Raw genomic sequence first — 20,630 nt, forward strand, 5'->3', positions numbered from 1 at the left:
GTGTGGACGGATGGGGGTGAGGTATGGACGATGGAGAGAAAATAACGATCGGATGTATAGAAGGTGTGGAGTATGGGGAGAGGTGTGGAACGGATGGGGGGGAGAGGTGTGGAACAGATTGGGACTTGTGTGGATGGATACTGAGCGGACAGTCTGGATGATCTGTCCACAAATTTTAAAAGAGTTCATTATATTATATTGACATAGACCACCATAATGATATAGAAGATGATGGTTAGCTTAAAATCTATCTGGACTGTAGAAATATATACAGGTAAAAAATATAGACAGGTAGAATTCTTTAATTAAAATTTTCAACTTATAGTACATTCATATATGATCATGTTGATGACAAAGTCAGCATTGTTTGAAAAGATAACGTGAAAAGATATGAATATCACATTTTGATAGACCTTAAGAATTGTACACTAGAGTTAAAAGTATGTACTTACATAAAGACAGCTGTTATGTGATTCAGAATCAGTTGTTGGTGACTTCGTCGTTTATGTGTATAGTTTTATAACATCTAATGTAAGTATAAAAATATCTCTTCAAACAAATACTGATTTATCATAACTCAAGTAATGCTTTTATGATGTAGCTGGCATGTTGACAAATATTTCAATAAATAATATCACAAGATACTGGACTAAGTTATCAGGTATCACAGACATTGCTATGGATCAATAAATAAAACATCTGTTGTATACAGCAGAATAACATTACGTAATGCACATACCATACTCATCCACTGAAACACTGCTTTGTTTACAGTTAACTACAGTATAAACATTACTATCTAACATGTACATGTCCTCCAATAGGCCCCCACCAATGAGGTGACATGACTATTATTTATAGAGGGGCATGGCGGATTTATATACTGTTATAACTTATTACATGTATCTCAATAATTAATGATTCCATCATATTGAAGACAACGCTTTCATATTTGCACATAGATAACTGTAAAATGATGTTGATATTTGAAGAAAACAAATTCCCTTGATTTATGTATTTAATATATTTAAACAATGGAGCACTTATTAGGCAAATTATGGTATTGTCTACAATGAATAGTGCCTGTACTGATCTCATTTTATATTGCATACATTATACATGTATATATATATAGGCACCATTAAGTATTTCATCAAACATGTATATATGAAGTTATGATTCACAGAGCAATTGTCATATTACAAATATCCTTATATTTACACAAGTGACTGTGTATCACATGCGAGTATATAAACATGTCTCATGCAAATATTAAAACAAATTCATTGATATATCTTGCATCTGAAGCCTATATATCTCCACAAAATGTTTGACAGAAATATACCCTTTAAGTGATACAGGTCTTTCTTAAATGTTGTATTCCTGTTGCTTTCTCTGTCCCAGTATCTGTCTCACAACTCTTTCGATCTCTGCACCATCACTCAATATTCTTGTTTTATCTCTCACTGATTCTCAATTTCAGAACGGTCCCTCAATATCCACGCCATCTCCAAATTCCTCTTGCTTCATCTCTCCCCACCGTCTCCTAATCTCTGTAACATCTCTCAACATCTCCTGCTTTATCTTTCTCCACATTGTCTCAATCTCTTAATCACATCTTCGTCTCACCTCTTCTTTAACCAATCTCTCTCACTGTCTCTTAATCTCTCTCTCAGGACTACTGTTTCCACCATACCCTAAATCAATATCCTGTAAGACATAGTTACTTATATATTACTGAATGTAAACATGGTATAAATGCTATCTAATTATTCAAACCCATGAGGAATTTTGCTCCTCCCCTAAAATTAATTTGTATATATTGAAAATATGTCAATATGATAGACTGCTTTTTCATATCACTTAACAAGCATTATATATATGAATAGACATGCACATATACTGAGCAAGCCCATCAGAAAACTGGCTCATGAAATTGCTACACATACTTATATCATGTCTATTGCTTCCATGCATTACAAAATAGCAAGCTGCCATATAAAATGTTTTATTTTGGGTAACTTTTGTGACAAGCTACTATATAGTTCCTGCTTGGTCCAGCCAATAAGTAATTGTACCATGCACTGATTCAGATAGGATGTGTAGATTCCTGATCATTGCTGGTCGGACGGGTAACACACCTGACCTATCACGTAGGCAATCCCAGCTTGATTTTCTGATCACACATGTATGGGGTTACCTATCCACTATTTATAGGTTTTATCAAGATCTGATCAGATAAATGCACATAGGGACTTGGCACCATTTTGTTAGAGTTTTGCTTTAGAAATGCGTTTGGTCAGGTTTCCTGAAGTTATCTCCCCTTTCAGGTCATTGTGACGTGAACTACTTTCTTCAGCATCTTCCTGAGTGCCTTACATTGGTCTTCAAGTTTATAACAACGTGAAACTGCATCTTTCTTCCTCTCCTCCATCATAAAGAGAGTTTCCATCATATCAGCATTCTCCTTGTACAAGTCCACCACCAGCATATTTCTCTTGTCACAGTCAGAGTACTAAAACAGAAAATTGCTAAAATCAGGGGGCACCTTACAATGTGATGGTAGAATGGTCAGTAAGTGTTTGAAAGCGTTCAATTTCATTTACTTTTACTATTGGAGAAAATATAGAGTATTCAAATGGCCAAAATTTAACCACAATGAAATGGATAGTCAAAATCATATTCCATGGTTAAAGTTCAAGGACAATATATTATTAACTTTTCTATCATATAATTTGTGATACATGTATATTAGTATACCAGGAAAACACAGAATTCTTAAAAAGTGTATAGATACTTGTTTTGTTTCAGAAACTATGAAGCAAACTCAGTATGTATACTTACATGAGATTTGATTTTTTCCAACTGTTCATCTAACATTTCCTGAGTGAGTCGTAGTTTCCGTCTTAAGTTCGTTTTCTCCTCCTCCAAAGCATCCATGATTTTCTTGAACTCATCCTCTTTAACTGTAAAAAGTAGAGTTTGAGAGTAATCTACAGTAAAGACATTGTGGTACATGAACAAATACCTGGGTTTGTAATATCAGGATTTCTATCACCAGCTTTGTGTTTTTAAACATTTATACATGTACATTTGAACCCGTTATCTGACAATCTCTTTGGGATAATGAGCTTTGATATTATAATACAACACTTGTTCTCTCATACCCCAGTATTTTAAAGTTTGTTATTACAATTCAATACCATATAATGTATTGACTGCCAAATAAACGTATTTTTTCTAATACCTCCTTCATTTTAAGCAGAAACAAGAAATACATCAATAAATTGGTGAACATAGAGGAAGTCAATATTTATAACTGAAAATCTCCCATTGCAGGCTAATACAATTTCATAACTTAGAAATTGACTTTGAATAAAATTGTAAACAATAGCTTTGCAGTTTGACTTGATTTAATACTTTTATCTACCTGGTAAATTTTCTTTATCCAGTACCTAATCACTGAAAGCTTACAAGGAAGAGTTTAATAAGTGTGATTGATTATATTATACAGAATTGGACTGACATTGCTGATATAGTATATTTAGCACTCATGTTATGTTCCTGTTCAGGTGATGTTCAAATTACACATGACAATAGAAACGATGAAAACAACTGAAGCTTAAAATAGAAATATGTAATATACACACTTTGCAAATTTATTTCATTAGGTGTGTACTTAAGTATGTCTGGGATATACCTACTATAGTGGTGACCATTTGCGTCATTTAGAATAGATACTGTACTTGTAAAAACACTCATGATTAATGAGGAAATGATAAGGAAATGTTGTCTGTGTCCTGTTTGGGACAACAAACTTTACTGATATGAAAACTGAAATTAAACCTTGTGATCAGGAAGGAAACAAGGACTCCTGTGTAGATTATGTCCGTGAGAAACCAAAACCTAAATATTTCCTCAAAAACAGTAACTCATTATTTTGTTATTGAAATTTATAAGACAAAATGTAAATAATGAGCGGGTTAAACTGTGTGTGGAAACACCAGATTGTCTCAATATACATGTATCTATTTTAAAACAATAGTAAATATGAATTGTAAATTGTACACATAAGTGACAATGTCAAGTGGTCTGGCATTTAAATTACAGTACAGTGTATACCATATCTCAACCAATAAACACCCTGTTCAGTAAAAAAGAAAACTTCCTTTTCCCTATACAGAACACTGACTAATTTTATACCTTTAATTTGCATAGCATTTCTGATTTGAATCACTATCACATTCACATTACTGTATCATGACTTGGGGTCTGAACTGATTCTTATAATAACCTTCCCTTTATCATTTACAGTCATGCTGGATTATTAGGTGATATATGGTACATGAAATAAGGTAGAATTATTAAAAAAAAAACAAGAAATTTTCAGTAATTTTAGATAATAAATTCAATGAAGCATGAGTTAAATAATGTGTGAACTGAGACAAACCTGCTTAAACTTGAAACAAAAACAGAGATACAGAGAAGTATTAAAGTGTTTATCTATAAGCCATCGTTCTCTGGTGTTAAGTACTCTATCTGTATACCTTTAAAAGCCTTGTTTTTCTCACTCTCCTTCGCCTCCAGGACGTCGTGAAGGTCGCGTAGTTGTTGCTGATGTTCCACCAAATCTCCCTGTAACCTTGTAAACTTCTCAAGGTCGATGGAGTTACTGTTCATGTCCTTGAGTTTACTGATCTCCAGCTCATGGTCAGCTTTGTGGTCTGCCAGTTTGTGGTTCATATTCTCCAGCTGGCATTGTAAATATATTTATAATCAAAAACTCACCTTAGACTTCCAAAAGTTGTCTAGTGTTGAGTAAACATATGTTCTATCTGAACTGACTGGTACAAGCTAGCAAAAGTGAACACACTCTGTACTTTATATCTGATGTCATTCTTTTCTTGTTTTCATTGTTATAGAAGACTGATCCTAACAAATTTATGTCACTTCAACTGTCATAATATAATGTTTTCTGATATAATGAAATGTTCTATATTTTCAATAATCTATAACTCACCTGACCAGAAACCTTTGTTAATTCTCCCTCCAATCTTTCCTTCTCTAACTGAAGCGCCATCATTTTCTCCTGAAATTAAACATTTTTTATGTTTATTTTATGCAGAACAGCCAATCATCTAGAATGTTTTTATCCCCTGAATGTATTTGTATTCACAAGGGTCCATAACTTTAGGTCTTGGACAAGGACTCCTGACTTGTAATCCAATATAATAAGGGCATGCTAATATCTAGATCAATGGTTTCAATTTTCTTTTAGATCCCTACATGCCACATACTTCTTTCTGACTTACCTTTTCTCGATCGAGACTGGTGGATGTCTCCCCTAGATGATTGTTCAAGACGTCAACTTTGACCTTTAAGTTCTTGTTCTCTGAGCTCATGTTTGTATTGGCCGATGTATATGCCATCTGTATTGAGAGAATTTCTCAGTTAATATTTTTGAGGAGAAAATATTATTCTTTTCCATATGCAATATAATTTGCATTATATTCTTTAATCTCTACCATAAGATACACCATTTATAAATGAACTTTAAAGCAATTTGACCCAATGTTTAAGTCATCACTATAATTTACAGGTTTCAGAACCTGATAGTACTTTAATGCCTAACAATACAGTAATTTTGAGATAGCTAAATGACATCTTGAAGAAATAACTGGTTCCACCGTCTTCTGAATATGACATCAAGGAATTTCCATCAAACTAAGAATTTGGAACTCCTGAACAGATTGTACTTGAATATCATTTTTACAATATAGAAACCCATGCTCTGTCACAAGCAAAAGATGTTCTTTAGAAGTATTTTGATTTAAGTACTACCATCGACATTACCAAACTGGCACATCTGTAATGAATAGATTGTGCGTACCTGTTGCTCAGTCAGTTTTTTAACTGTATCATCAACATTCTGTAATTTGGTTTTGGCCGAGGCCAGCGTGCGGTCAAGGTCATCACGTTCACTTCGTAGACCATCAATTATGCTCTAGATAAAAGTGCAGGGAAAAAACAAGCAGTGAGACACACAACACATCAATGCTTTGGTGGAAGTATGAGGTGCTTTAGGCAAGACAGAAGGGGCAAGGGGGAGGGGTGAGAGGTGCTGAGGGCAATGTGTGAGAGGAGGGGGTGGAAGTATGAGGTGCTTTAGGCAAGACAGATGGGGCAAGTGGTAGAAGTGAGAGGTGCTGAGGGCAATGTGTGAGAGGAGGGGGTGGAAGTATGAGGTGCATTGGGCAAGACAGAAGAGGCAAGGGGGGTGAGAGGTGCTGAGGGCAATGTGTGAGAATGATGGGTGAAAGTATGAGGTGCTTTAGGCAAGACAAAAGGGGCAAGTGGTAGAAGTGAGAGGTGCTGAGTGCAATGTGTGAGGGGAGGGGGTGGAAGTATGAGGTGCTTGAGGCAAGACAGAAGGGCAAGGGGGAGGGGTGAGAGGTGCTGAGGGCAATGTGTGAGAATGATGGGTGAAAGTATGAGGTGCTTTAGGCAAGACAGAAGGGGCAAGTGGTAGGAGTGAGTGGTGCTGAGGGCAATGTGTGAGGGGAGGGGGTGAAAGTGTGAGGTGCTTTAGGCAAGACAGAAGGGGCAAGTGGTAGGAGTCAGAGGTGCACAGGGCAATGTGTGAAGGGAGGGGGTGAAAGTGTGAGGTGCATTGGGCAAGACAGAAGGGGCAAGTGGTAGAAGTGAGAGGTGCTGAGGGCAATGTGTGAGGGGAGGGGGTGAAAGGAGGGGGTGAAAGTGTGAGGTACTTTAGGCAAGACAGAAGGGGCAAGTGGTAGGAGTGAGAGGTGCTAAGGCAATGTTTGAGGGGAAGGGGTGGAATTGTGAGGTGCTCTAGGCAAGCCAGAAAGAGCAAGGGGGAGGGGTGAAAGTGAAGGATGCTGGGACAATGTGTGAGGGGAAAGGGGGAAAGTGAAGAATGCTGAGTCATTGAGGAGAGGAAGGAAAGTAGATACTGAGGGCAATGTAAAAGAGGCAGGGTGGATCTTTGAGGTGCTGGAGTCCACATGGTTGAGGGAGTGGGTGAATGAGTTAGCATGCTGGGACAGTGTAGTAAGAAACAGGGTTACAGGATATATCAGGTACTTGTAATCACTGTACATTGATTAAGTTTTGTATGCTCACACACTATCGACAAAGCTATATGTAATTTCACGCCATATCTTTTTTATTTTATAAATCACAGCATGCTAAAGAATCACTTTATGTGCATATTTATAATTATGTACAAATGTACTAACAAGTTGCAATCATGAACTTAAAGATGCTCCACTGCCGACAGAGCATAAATGATGGTCATCATTTGAACAGTAATTGGTGTTTAATCGCGTATTTATATGTCTAATTAACACACAGAAATAATTTAAAACAATTTGTTTTGCCTTTGATGCATGTGCAATTAGTACATCATTCCATATAGGATATAGTGCCACAGAATTTTTTTGGGATGCAATTAATCTTTTTTTATATTTTTAACTTGAAGTGAAATTAGAAGCTCAAACTTTTCAACGGTGGTGATGGTATAAACGAAGTAACTTTTGTAACTGAAGAAAAATACTAAATAGTCTGCTCCTGTTTTTGATAGTGAAAAAATACCATTTGTCAGCAGTGGAGCATCTTTAATAAATAATATTTGTATTAAATGTATGTTGAATTACAGCGTGTATTTCAAAGGTAATCACCGTGTCCAACCGTACTTTGGAGATTGCGGTTGAAGTAACGCAGAGTTTGCGGTTATGAGCCGGAAAACGGAGGTAAGTCGGAAGAGAAAATGTCATATTTCTCATCAGGAAGCTTTTTTCAGAAATCTGAAGTGTGCACGGAGAACAGAGATGATATATCCAAAATCGGGAAGCGGTAACCTGTTTCTGTATGGCCCCAGTATTTCAAACACCTACGTACAGTGCATAATTTTTGCCACTTTTCGCCAATTGTCAAGTTCATGATCTCATGCTGCTTTACAAATCGAGTCTAGACCAATATCAACTAATTATATTATAATTTCGAACCCTTGTAAACAGCCTCTCAAAAGATTTTCTAAATCTAATACCGGATGATTGAGCGATACGATTTTGAAAATGTGTCGGTAAAAGTAACGTCATTATTGCGGTTGACATAAAGTAGTTTTTCATGGTTGCAGAAAATGTAAAGTAAAAAAGTAACGTCAATGATTGTTGCGGTTGGGATAAAGTAGGGTTTATGAGTGCGGATTGTCAGATGAGTCCTAAATGGACGAAATAATACCATCTGGTGCAGCTTATCCCCCTTTTCGACTTACTGCATCGATTACTATCTATAGTATACATTAAAACCCAGCTAGTAAAGTTTCCTTTGTTGTATATGACCATTATATTACATAACAGACACCTATGAGTCCATTATGTAACTCTCTGTCCATTATTATAGGGCCACTGTCCATTAATCCCCACAATAATGGACAGTCTATTTTGAACAAAGGAAAAAAACGCTGCTGTAAGAAAACCAAACATGTTTATTTGACTATCCAAAATTTTACATTGTTCACTCCTCCATCGAAATTATTGATTCCCCTTCCTAGCTGTTACTGTTCTGAAAATAAAAAAAAGATAATTAGAGTCTTGCATTATTATTTGTTACATATTTTTAAAACTTGTAATTGACGAGGAATAGGAATTCTAAATTCTTGACTGAGGTGGGATAATATGCAGCCTTTTAGCTCAGATATCTCACAACCCTTATAACATATAATCTGATGATTATGGTTAAACATAATATACTTAAGAGCGAAACCTGTCTAATCTGACACCTGTTTTCCCTATATCCTATTTGTAACTATTCCGTATTCAACAATAGCAACAATAATATACAACAGTATCTGACTTTTCTACACCCTGAATAATCTGACCAAGCAAGTTGCTCCAACGTGGTGTCGGATTAGACAGGTTTCACAATATCCCAGTGCAATGCTATCATAGCAATCAGATATGGGTTTTTTCTTCTCATATCTAACATATATAACATGCGTATGGTCGATCTTTTAGGAAAAACAGTTATGTTTAAATTGTAGGGAAAACTCACCTTGTTTGTATGTATTTGATGTAACGTTAGACAATGCACATGTCCTTGTGCGAATAAATAGGTCACTTCAAACAGGCATCACAGCTGCGTACATCCCTACATGTAAATGATGGCCGGGTAAGGAAAATATCACTATCTGACATGTTCAAAAAACACTGTTGTACCTCCAAAGGTGTAAAACTAAATGATTGTGTATGCATCTCAACATTGTTAGTCCATTATTTGTCACAGGTGAGTGAACACCTGTGCAATTCCTGAAATGGGATGTCCCATTTCTCAAACAGGGTAAGCAAGGTAGTGAGTAGTGGTATGATGGGTTTTAAGTAGGATAAATTCCTCAAACTGTCCATTATTAGAGAGAATGGATTGTACCTCGCCCTGCGGGCTCGGTACTATCCATTCTCTCTAATAATGGACAGGTTTTCGGAAATTATCCATTACTTAGGTGCCAGTCAACTGTGTATCTTTTTACATCGTTTTTTAGCAATGATTCAAGTGTTGTTAAGGTATAATTTATAATTAGGTTTCATTGATATCGGTTGAGAAACGGAAAATTTTCCTTCTTAGACACTAGTAAAATTATTAGCATTTTGGCGTCACTTTTTATTTCAATTCAATTTCAATTTTATTTTATTGCGCTTTTGTAATTACACAAGTAATTTGATGGCAAATAACAAGACAGTAACAACAACAAAATCACACATTAATGACATATTGACATATACATAATATCCGAATCACTTTATATAGCGAGCAAGGCTACTCTCCTCAGTTCCATCGACTGTATTATAAATAAGCATGAATCACGTATATATTTGTTGTCCTCGGATTTTAGAATATCAATTAATTTTTCTTTATCGGAGAGATTTTGATTTATATTATAGTTGGCAAGACATCTTACTCTTGCTTGCTGATTTAAAGAACAATGAAAAAAGAAGTGCTCTTCATTTTCCACCACCAAATATTTTTTACATAGTCTATGATTTCATATGGATTTTTTTCATTGCCCAGTTGCTATTTCTTAGTCATGTTCACATAATCTAAATTTAGCATATAAAACGCGTAGATTTTTTAAAAGCGTAATAGGGACGTCGTCGTGGGACAAAATTTTACTAGTGCCGAAGAAGGAAACATTTTTGTTTCTTGTCTGATTACCTTGATTCTGTTACGACAAACAGAATTCTAAAAAACGATGTATCGAGCATTAAAATCGGTTGATTATTTTTCGAAATATTGCCGAATATGACGAAAACACTCTGAGGTCATGGAAAATGGCAAATATCATCCGCCCATTATAGTTATTGAATGACCAAAAACCGCAATCCCCATTTTTTGCTTTATGCAACCGCAACCTCATCCTTCAAAAATTCAATTCAGTATTTCATGGAAATTTCTTGACACAAACAAATGTCATTCAGTCGGGGTGTTTTTAGAACATCAACACACAAATGGAAAGTGTTTATATGAAATAATATGGCTTAAAACATTATGAAATTTTGATTTGTTTACAAAAAAATCCTATTTCGATTTTTTGTCGTGGAGTGTTTGAACTCCACAAAAAACATCGACAATATGCGAAACATGCCCTGAATTCTTCAATGTGTGCTACAATCCGTGAGCGACTCAGTTTTTTGATAGATTCTCTAGAATTTCGCTATTTGACAATTTTGTGGACCTACCCTCTCAATTTTCCATCACCTTCCGGTGATAACCGCAAACTCTGCGTTACTTCAACCGCAATCTCCAAAGTACGGTTGGACACGGTGATTATTATATGGTGCAGAAATGCTGAAAGTGTATCAGAACAGGGAATATTGACAAACCAGTTTGAGGAATGGTAGCAAATGATTACCTGGGCATGAGGAGATATCAGGTCAGAAGAAGTGCTGTCTTTGAGTTGTTCCTCTAACTTGTGAATCCTCTGTACATATTCAATCTTCTCCTTATCCCAGTCATGGTAGGACGTCTACAATATACAGCAGTTATAAAAGAGTTACCTCCCTTCATTTGACTAAATCGCTGATGATTGCTGCCAACTTTGTTCAAATTGCTTTGTTGCTAGAAATACTGATGGTAAAACTTTACTATATGTAGTTGAAACTAGTTTAAAACATATCCTTACACATTGTTTAATTTTTTTTGCTCGCGAGGTGTACCTTGAAAATAGGTCTAGAATTAGGATTTTGATGTTGAAAAGATATGAAATTCTCTAGTGATTTCTGACAAATCTGTTACCATTTGTCTTTTAAAGCTTACTATTTTCAATGGATTAAGACTTGTTATACCTTAACACTTACAATGGTTCTAGATTGTTTTTATATACTGATCTTGCATAGAAAGCCGTGTCTCACTTAATAACAATACATCATTTCTTGTGAACTATTTAGAAACTGTATGTTACTCCATCTAGTAAATTTAAGACTTGTTCTATATTGTGTATACATGTAATTACTTAATTACCTCCTGTAGACTACTGAGCCTCTGGTTGTCCACCTCCAGCTCCAGAGCTTTCCGTCGTAGTTTGGACATTTCCTGCTCTAAAGCAACCTTCTCCTTGACAACCACTGCATGCTGAAGCTGTAACAAAATTATATAACATTATACTTTTGTTTTTTGCTATAAATCTCCATATTTTTTTTTTAAGAAAACCATCAGAACTTTTATTTTTTCTATAAACCTCATATTATTTTAACAAATATGATAGAGTTGTCTGACCTTGTCTACAGATTCCTTGGCGTGGTGGACTTCTGTGGCCCTGGCGGCTGTGATCACCTCCTCTCGCTCTGTTAGTAGGCTCTCTATCCGAGACTCCAAACTCAATTTACTCTCCTCCAGAGCCTGCCTGGTTTCCTTGTGGGCCCTCTCAGCCTGCTCAGCAACACGGGTACAATTTACAAACTTCGTAGATTTTTTTTTTTTTTTTTTAAGTTTACCAAATCTCATTTCCCATGAATATTTTCAACACAATTTGTTTATAGTCTGACAAAAAGATTAAGCATCAACATATCTTGATCCATTATTTATATCTTACTTTTTTAAAGTGATGCTCAATATCTTAAAGATGCTCCACCGCCGACAGAACATAAATCATATTTATCATTTGAACAATAATTGGTGTTTAATCGTGTATATATATGCCTAATTAACACAAAAAAATAATATAAAATAGTTTGTTTCGCCTTTGGTGCGTGCCCATTCAGTACTTCATTCCATATAGGATATAGTGCTGCAGAATTCTTTCGGGATGCAATTAATTATTTTTCATATTTTTATCTTGAAGTAAAATAAGAAGCTCAAACTTTTCAATGGTAGTAATGATGTCAAGTAAGTAACTTTTGTAACTGAGAAAAAATACTCAATCGTCTGCTCCTGTTTTTGATAGTGAAAAAATACTATTTAATTGTCAGCGATAGCATCTTTAAATATGATAAAACAGTAAAATATTTCAGTAAAACATTTCAAGGTAAAACGACTAAGTCTATATATGATTACCAGACATTTTAGATAGATAAATTGGTCTATACACTGAATATACCTGCTGTTTTTCCCGTCGTAACGTTGAAATGGTGAGTCGGAGTTCCTCATCTTTCCCAGCTGATGTCTCCTTTTGTTGTAAGTCCTTTTGTAGCTCCTCGGTCTCCTCCTTGTACATATCTATCTGACGTTGAAGCTCTGCCTTCTCACTCTCAAATGACATTTTCAGCTGTTCTATCTGTTGGGTAAACTCATCCTATGGACAAGAAGAAACATTAATGATTATTGTTAAAAGAACAAGACACAGAAAATCATACCACTTGATATTCCATATTTTCTTCGCAAATAAAATTAACTTTAATCTTGGTCCCTAAAAGACTTTGATCAATACTTGCATAGCAGCAACCACTGAAATGATTCAGATTTTTGTCATGGTCATGCAATTTGAGTCCTTTTTAAGGATTCTATAAACCCAAAAAGATAAAAATGTATTTTACACTTAGCACCAACCTTAAAAACTGTTACCAGTGTACATGTATACTGTTTTTTATGAGCAAAATAATTTGTCTCCCTTCTTTTTTATAAGGCATCAAATGATTTGTTGTCATAATGAGGTAAAAACGGTATATAGCTAGTTTATTAATAATCCAAAATAAAAGGTCAAAATAAATTCATTTTTATGGAATATATATTCAGCCTTCTTCAGTCCAAAACAACACTAACACAATGTGTTTGTCTACATGTTTATTTTCAAATTTCGTTTTAAAATGTTTTAACTTCAGGCAATAAAATGTTGAATTTTGTTGTAAAGCTGCCTATGATACTTAAGTCAAGGATTCAGTTACCTTGGTATTTGTCAGTAGGTATACAACAACTTCCTTTCAAATGTTTATGATTTAAAACTTATTCAAAAATCATAACTACTAATAATCAGACACAAAGTCATTACAGCATTGAATTGCATAATCACACATTCTGCCCTGATAATTAAAATTTAATTTTCTATTATCTTTACCTTTTAAGGTTGCAATAAACCAATGATAAAACTCTTAGCTTGATCAGTATAAAATATCAAGTATACAAGACTTTTTCATTGCATTATCTTTAGTTCATTATTTTTTTTATTTCTTTAGACCATTACATGCAGCTGAACTAGATGGTCTACTCCATTATATTTAACAGGGGGAGGGATTGGTAGAGAAGTTAACACTAACAGTTCATATTAAACACAAATTATAAAGTACAAAGGTTCAGTGTAATTCAACAGTGACAACATGGTGAACACCCAATGAAGATTGTTTAACTGTTATATAGCATTCAAATCATTACAGCACACATTTCATAGAAACCCATCAAACACTCGGAAACACATGATTATTCTAATTCAGAAAATTCAGCGAGTCACTTAACCTAGTTATTAGTTACTTTTTAATTATACAACTGTAGTAAGCCCCAATAAATATTTTAAATATCACTTCAAAATGATGTTAATTGCAGCAGCAATAGAGAGACTTCAGCACCACGCGTGGTACAACACGCGTGGTACAATATTGTTGACATCCGCTACAACAACAGGCAGCAGCATACAGCCAATGTCACACCAGATTATCTACCTTGGAGTATCTCATGCGGCCTGTCCTCACAAAGAACTTCCTGCCAATGCCTACCACTGATATCTTTATCACCAGAGAAATAAACAAAAGATTTATGTAACAATTACATTTCATCTATTGTTAATAGGAATACATTTACACGTTCTTTAGAGAAACAGGCTCTGTCTATCAGTACATATACTATATATATATCAGTATCAAAAAGTTGCCTTATCATATAATTATCTATCAATAAAGACCACCTGAGGAACAAGAAAAATATGGTCTCTATATCCACATAGTCTTTAAAGATGGGTCAAATTCTGGATTATACAGCTATTTGGAACCCAGATTGTCTTTATACAGAGGTGGTTGCTAAGGCATGTTCCATTGTATTTTATGATTTAGGATGGAACAATACTGTAATTGAGTTGAGAAACTTTATGATAAGTTCTGTAGCAAGTTCACCTATACATGTAAACAAAAAACAAGATTAAAACGTTTTTCATGATCTTAATTATGCAATGGGTAGAAGGAAGAAAATTCAAACTGAGGTTTGTGTTTGATGTTTACATGTGAAATAACACAGCATCATTGGAGAGAATGTGTATCGGTTAATAAAAGGTTTACAATGGATTCAGTGTCATTTATCATTTACCTCAAATCTGGTATTCTGTCTCACTTTGTGTTTCTGTGCAGTTTTTAACAAAATATTTATCAGACATAGATATGAAAGCAATATTTCTAAACTGTATTCAATCTTGGAAATTACAGAAATTAATTTGCAAATACAGTGTCCTACTAGTTTAAAATGGAATTATACCTAACTGGAATATTTTTTCTTTGATGTATGAAATAGGTCACAATGTAGGTCAGAGTGACCTATATAATTATACGGTAGATATTTTTTTCTGTTTATGACAATCTACCTCATTATGACCAAAGACCCAAATACAAAGTTCTATTGATTGAGTCTGGACAAATTTAAAGTTTCTTTTTCTTCTTACATACTTTGAAAATCTCAAAAATATCCCTATGACCAAATTGTACGTTTTAGATGTTTTATGATTTCTAAGATATCAAGCTTTTATTCTAAATTTTATCATAAATATACTCCCTCATTAAGTTATCTGTGATCTTCAAATAATTTATTTTTCTTAACAGATCAAAACCTGTGAAAATACAACCTTGACCTCAGATAGTGAGTGAGACAACCTGACCTTGACCTTGAGTGAGATGTGAGACAATTTTACTTATGACCTTGACCTACCTCTAGTTCCTCCTTGATGGTACGTGCCAGTTCCTCCTCCAATGTTTCCCGCTCTTCCTCGAATCGTTCCTCCATGGCCTCTCTCTCCTCCTCCATCCTGACACTGAGACGATCCAGCTGGCTCCTAAGAGACACAATCTGTCCCTCATACTTATCTCGGAGCTCCTCCTTCTCTTGACCAAATGCTTGCTCTAAAATTTGTCAAAATTTTAATTTTGAAATATATTTAACACAAAAAGAATTCAAAGACATCTATAAGTTTCCAATATTTTCAGTCAGATGCCTCTAGTTCATGTCTATAGTTTTATATGTTTAAAGACAATAAAAATAATTCAATTATTATGACAATCTCTTTTTTTTTCATTTACATCCTATGAATAAATATCAACATATGTGAACATCATATTTGATTATGATGGTAAATATATCAACAAACATTTTCATTACAAACTGAAGAGTTGTAGTGTGATAATAATGCTGTGTATTACCTAGCTCCTGGATACGGCCAGTATATTGTTCCTCTAGTCCTGCTTTCTCCATCTCTATCCCCCGTGACACTTCTTCTTTCTGTCTGAAGGCAATCAGTTCCTTCTCACTTGAAAGAATGTTAAAGAAGTCCTCTTTCGTCTTGCCTTTGAGAGCATCAACACCCTACAGAAATAAAGAACCATTGAGATTAACATGAAGATAAGAATTTGAGCATAAAACCATCAAACTTCTTTGATGGCTTCATACAAATGTATTTTTGTGAAAACCAAATGAGAACAAAGATAAAAGTTGCAGAAAAGGCTTCTTGCATTAGTAACATGGTGTCAGCATGAAAATGCTGTCATAATTAATTCTAAGGTACTTCCATCCCTTCCCAATGTGGTAATTACCTCAGACAGACTGTTTTCATACTCCTCAATTTTGGCTTGTAGCTCCTCGTTCAGCCTCTGTAACTGTTCCTCGTACTTTCCCTCCAATGTCTCCCTCTCCTTATTAAACCTCGTCTCCAACTCCTCTCTCTGTTGAAGAATTTGCATATCAAACTCACTTTTATCCTCCTCTCTTGCAGATTCAAACTCCATCTTTAAGTTGAATTTCTCCTCCTCAAACTGAACTTGTAACCTATGAATATCATTTTGGGAATTCATTCTCATCTCTGTCCTGATATTTTCACAGTCACTGTCAAATTTTGATTTGAGTTTCAGTATTTCCTCCTCTTTGGATGCTTCTAACTCCTCCCTGAGTTTAGTCTTTGTCTCTTCGAGACGGTGCTCCATTTCCTCTTGGTGCTCGAAGAGTTTCTCCTCGAGTTCCGCCTTTTCTTGTTCCAGCTGCTGCAGCTGGGATTCGTCAGGTTGTGAGATGTAAGCCTCTAACTGGGCCTTGTCTCGGGCGTAGTCCTCCCGTACAGCCGACACTTGGGCCTCCAGGTCCTTAGCATAATCCACTTGTAGACTAAACAACAAAAACATTTTTATTAGCAAAACTTGGTGTACATTTAAAAGGAAATCATAGCAGTAAAAGGAAAATTTCTTAACTCAAAAGTAAAGAGAATGCTATTTTTTTCTTGATTATCATCTAAGAAGATTATACCCTTTGTTTTTTCAAGAGACCAAACTTACAGTATCTTTAATCTTCCTTTTGTCCTAACATTTACTAATATGTTTGCCATATTAGTATTATATGACATGATATCTAAATTCATAAAGATGGTCATCATCACATAAATTATATACCTATATATAGATCAATACATTGTATAGATGGTGTATATTTAAATGCAGAGACAGAAACATAAATTTAGGTGAAGATGGATAAAGAAAAGAGTGTCAAAGTAGATTTAGATTGAAGTAGGTGAAGGTAAGATGAATGAACTATTAAAGTACTCACCTCTTAATCATTGCATCTTTTTCTTCCACAAATTTCTGATTTAGAGATTTCTTTTCATATTCATGTTTGTCCATGATTTCTTGTTTTTCTCGAGCAAATAAGGCGTGAAGATCCTTCTGTCGAGTGGCTAACTCTGTCTGTTTGATATGCTCGCAATCCTCATAGATTTTACCCTGTAGACAAACACTTGTAAGACTAAGAATGTAACCTTCCTGACACTTCATATCTTTAACTGATTTATTTTTATTTGTTCTATGAAACAAATGAAGTTCACAAGTCCATATATTGAAATGCTTGCCTTCAATAATTGATGTTGGCAACTTTTAAACTACATATATATAAACTACATATATATAGATGTGAGGACATCTTATCGTTGGTAACATGACTTATCATTTGGTTCAAGTGCATATAATCCAATATTTCCCAGATATGGTTAATAAATTATCAAGTTTCACTTTCATGAAATTATACCTAGGTATTTCTCATTTAATGAAATATTTGTTAATGTTCCAAATCTGATGCTTTCAGCCAGACCTACCTTTTCTTCTTCGAATTTCTTCAATAGTTGAACTTTCTGGTTGCCATGGTTCTCCTCCACCTTAGAGAGTTCCTCCTTGTAGGTGTTCTCTATCTCCTGGTGTTCCCTTTCCATGTGGTTTTTGAGGTCAATCAGCTCCTTTTTAAGGTTCTCTATCTGTTCCCTGTCATTCTGTATACTACTGACACCTGTACAGAGAAATAAAACTTCTTTGTAAATCCATCATATTTTAAATCAACAGCCACCATCGTGGTGGAGTATGACACTGTACAAATTGGGTATTAACAGTCCCGATATAATAAGCCTGTAAGACCACTTACTTACAGTAGTAGAGGTCAAATCTGTCGATTATCAATATTTGTTTTTTCAAAGTATTACATGATGAAAAATTTGTCTTAAGAATTATGGTACCCTGAGCACCTGCTAATAAGATTTAATCAAGTTGAAAAATTGAAACTGTTCAATTAAACCAGGTCATCTACTGATATTAGTACAAATAATGTCATGAATGAATGATTCAAATAAAAAATATGATAATTTGAAAACAAAAAACCTTCACCATTGTGATACTAAACTTTATAAATTATATATGGCACCCTGTGTAACAGTGAAATTATCCCTTATTTACATGAAACATGTCTTCTAACACCCGAAGTGTTTGTCAACACAGAACCAAGTGACTTTATCATAGGTTATAGAACCTTTAACAGCAAATTACTATTCATAGGGCACAATGCTAATATTGACAGGCAATATATAAGAAAGTAAATTACAGTCCAGCTAAAGTTACACCTGAACATACTAAGGTCACAAGGTAATGTACATATAATGATGTATAGCTAACATTAACAAACAACTAAACAAAAGGTCCAAAAGTCCTGCAATGATGCAAACCTTGTTTTTGTTAAATTGGTAACTTTGAACTGAATTTTAGAATGGTAACAGGAACCTTCAATGTTTAACCCAAAGTAATTTTCACTTTGTTGATTCTATTAAACTTCAGTCTTAAAAAGCTAGTTACTATTTTATGCATTAGATATGATATCTATTAAGTCACTTATTTGTTGATTGAGAAAAAGTTGAAATTTCTTACAGAAAAAATGATTCCACAGAACCAAAGGTTGACTGATAGACAGATGGAGATACAAACAAAGGGTCATAGTTCTGTTTATACTGTTAACCTTTAGCGATTGGCGATTACAAATTAAGTCCTCAAATTAAGAGTTGAGCCTGAAATCTCCTCATTGTACCCAAAAGTATACGTGATAAAAATGTGAGATGTACATGTATTGATCTGGTCAAAAAAGTTCAGAATAAAGAACAGACTGATAAGGTACTACAAGAATTTATTTACTGTATCTGCACAAAATTTACTCAACATTATCCAGACATTTTAGAAAAGTAAAAACACCAAAACAATGTCCAATCTAAATGAGAATAGTGCAGCACTCAAATACAAATACATGATGCTGATTAGAAACAGATTACATTATCAACAAAAAACAAGAGTTCTGCTTCAGAAAAGGAATAACACAATAAACAGAATAAGTATTGTTCTGATATAAGTTGTAGGTAACTACCAAAAAGGATTAGAGATTTACCAATGAGGAATAAAAAGGGTGCAAACACCATTCAACACATTGTGTTTTATTATATGTAATCATGTAAAAACGAAAATCAGTAATTTGTCAAAAACATTGTGTGGATTTAAGCAGGTGATATCATGAAAATCTTACGTGTTTCCCAATCTGAAAATAACATGCATTTTGTTTTATTTAGATGATAAACTGGTGAGATTTCTGCATAACAAAATATATGTTGCTCTGACCATGCATTTAACATTCTAAATTGATAGATGTCATTCCATTCATAGATTAAAAGTCTGTGATGTAAGATTATATGATAGTCATTGTATTATGGAAAACAACTACATATCTGTTAATATTGTCTATTTTTACTTATTATAGAGTTAAAACTATTTGTTGTTATTTACTAAACAACACAATGTATTCTTTCCTCAGCTGTGTGGTTATAAATAGATGCCACATATCTAACAAGGTCACAATACTATTTAGAAAATGAAACAAAAATATTAATATATGAAAAGAAAATGATTTACAACACATTAATTATGTCTTAGTTCATTAATGGTAATTAAAATTATGAATTTTAAAATAAAGCAACATGCTATACAATTATATCTAACATGAAATTAATTGCAATTAATTACTATTTAGTACCTAAATAATTGCTCAAAGTAATATAGGCATCAGTATGATAGACATGACTATAGACAGATCTTACAGACAACGTTGATGCATTGTGCTAAAATATTCAGATAAACTTAAATGTGTTAAAATAGCTACAAAAATAGGGAAAGTACTGTTAAAATAGATCACACAGGAACCAACACTCAATCTCACAGAGAGTCAGGGCAATAAATGTCTTACCTAAATTATAAAAGCATTTTTAATTCGAGGCCAAAAGATAAAGACACATTATGGGCTGTCCTTTTTTACATGCCTACCAATTTTTATAAAAAAAAACCCAAAAAGTTGGGACCAACTCAGTATCATTCCCAGAGTCAAGTTTTGGTTCACTCTTACTCATGGAGTTTAGGAGAATTTGGAAATAAGACTTGCTCAGGAATACCATTCAACCATGATACAGTGTTAGTGTGAAAAATCACAACAATTCATGGGCTAACCTACCAGTATTCAGCTCTGTAACATCATTGGTATTGGAGGTGCTACAATCATGCTTTTATAAGATTGCAGCAATGACAGCTGTTTTGGATATT

At 34.3% G+C, this 20,630-nt stretch overlaps 1 protein-coding gene across 11 annotated transcripts in view; it reads right to left on the reverse strand.

Annotated features, from left to right (window-relative positions):
• Positions 1-313: 313 nt before the first annotated feature.
• Positions 314-20,630, reverse strand: part of LOC138318695 (ninein-like protein) — a 73,121-nt gene continuing 52,804 nt past the window's right edge. For 8 of the 11 annotated variants that reach the window (XM_069261310.1, XM_069261308.1, XM_069261314.1 and 5 more), the window contains 16 exons: positions 17,831-18,018; positions 17,290-17,462; positions 16,290-16,854; positions 15,900-16,062; positions 15,412-15,602; positions 14,163-14,225; positions 12,611-12,805; positions 11,791-11,943; positions 11,536-11,652; positions 10,928-11,041; positions 5,891-6,004; positions 5,313-5,429; positions 5,021-5,089; positions 4,548-4,752; positions 2,845-2,966; positions 314-2,515 (listed from right to left, as the gene is read on the reverse strand). In XM_069261310.1, coding sequence (XP_069117411.1) covers positions 2,327-2,515; positions 2,845-2,966; positions 4,548-4,752; positions 5,021-5,089; positions 5,313-5,429; positions 5,891-6,004; positions 10,928-11,041; positions 11,536-11,652; positions 11,791-11,943; positions 12,611-12,805; positions 14,163-14,225; positions 15,412-15,602; positions 15,900-16,062; positions 16,290-16,854; positions 17,290-17,462; positions 17,831-18,018 — 2,738 coding nt within the window. In that variant the 3' untranslated portion in view covers positions 314-2,326. The remainder of the gene's footprint in view (positions 2,516-2,844; positions 2,967-4,547; positions 4,753-5,020; positions 5,090-5,312; positions 5,430-5,890; positions 6,005-10,927; positions 11,042-11,535; positions 11,653-11,790; positions 11,944-12,610; positions 12,806-14,162; positions 14,226-15,411; positions 15,603-15,899; positions 16,063-16,289; positions 16,855-17,289; positions 17,463-17,830; positions 18,019-20,630) is intronic. The other 3 variants (XM_069261316.1, XM_069261318.1, XM_069261317.1) reach the window with 2 other exon arrangements.

Source organism: Argopecten irradians, chromosome 3 (assembly GCF_041381155.1).
Source record: "Argopecten irradians isolate NY chromosome 3, Ai_NY, whole genome shotgun sequence".
Taxonomy (NCBI): Eukaryota; Metazoa; Mollusca; class Bivalvia; order Pectinida; family Pectinidae; genus Argopecten; species Argopecten irradians.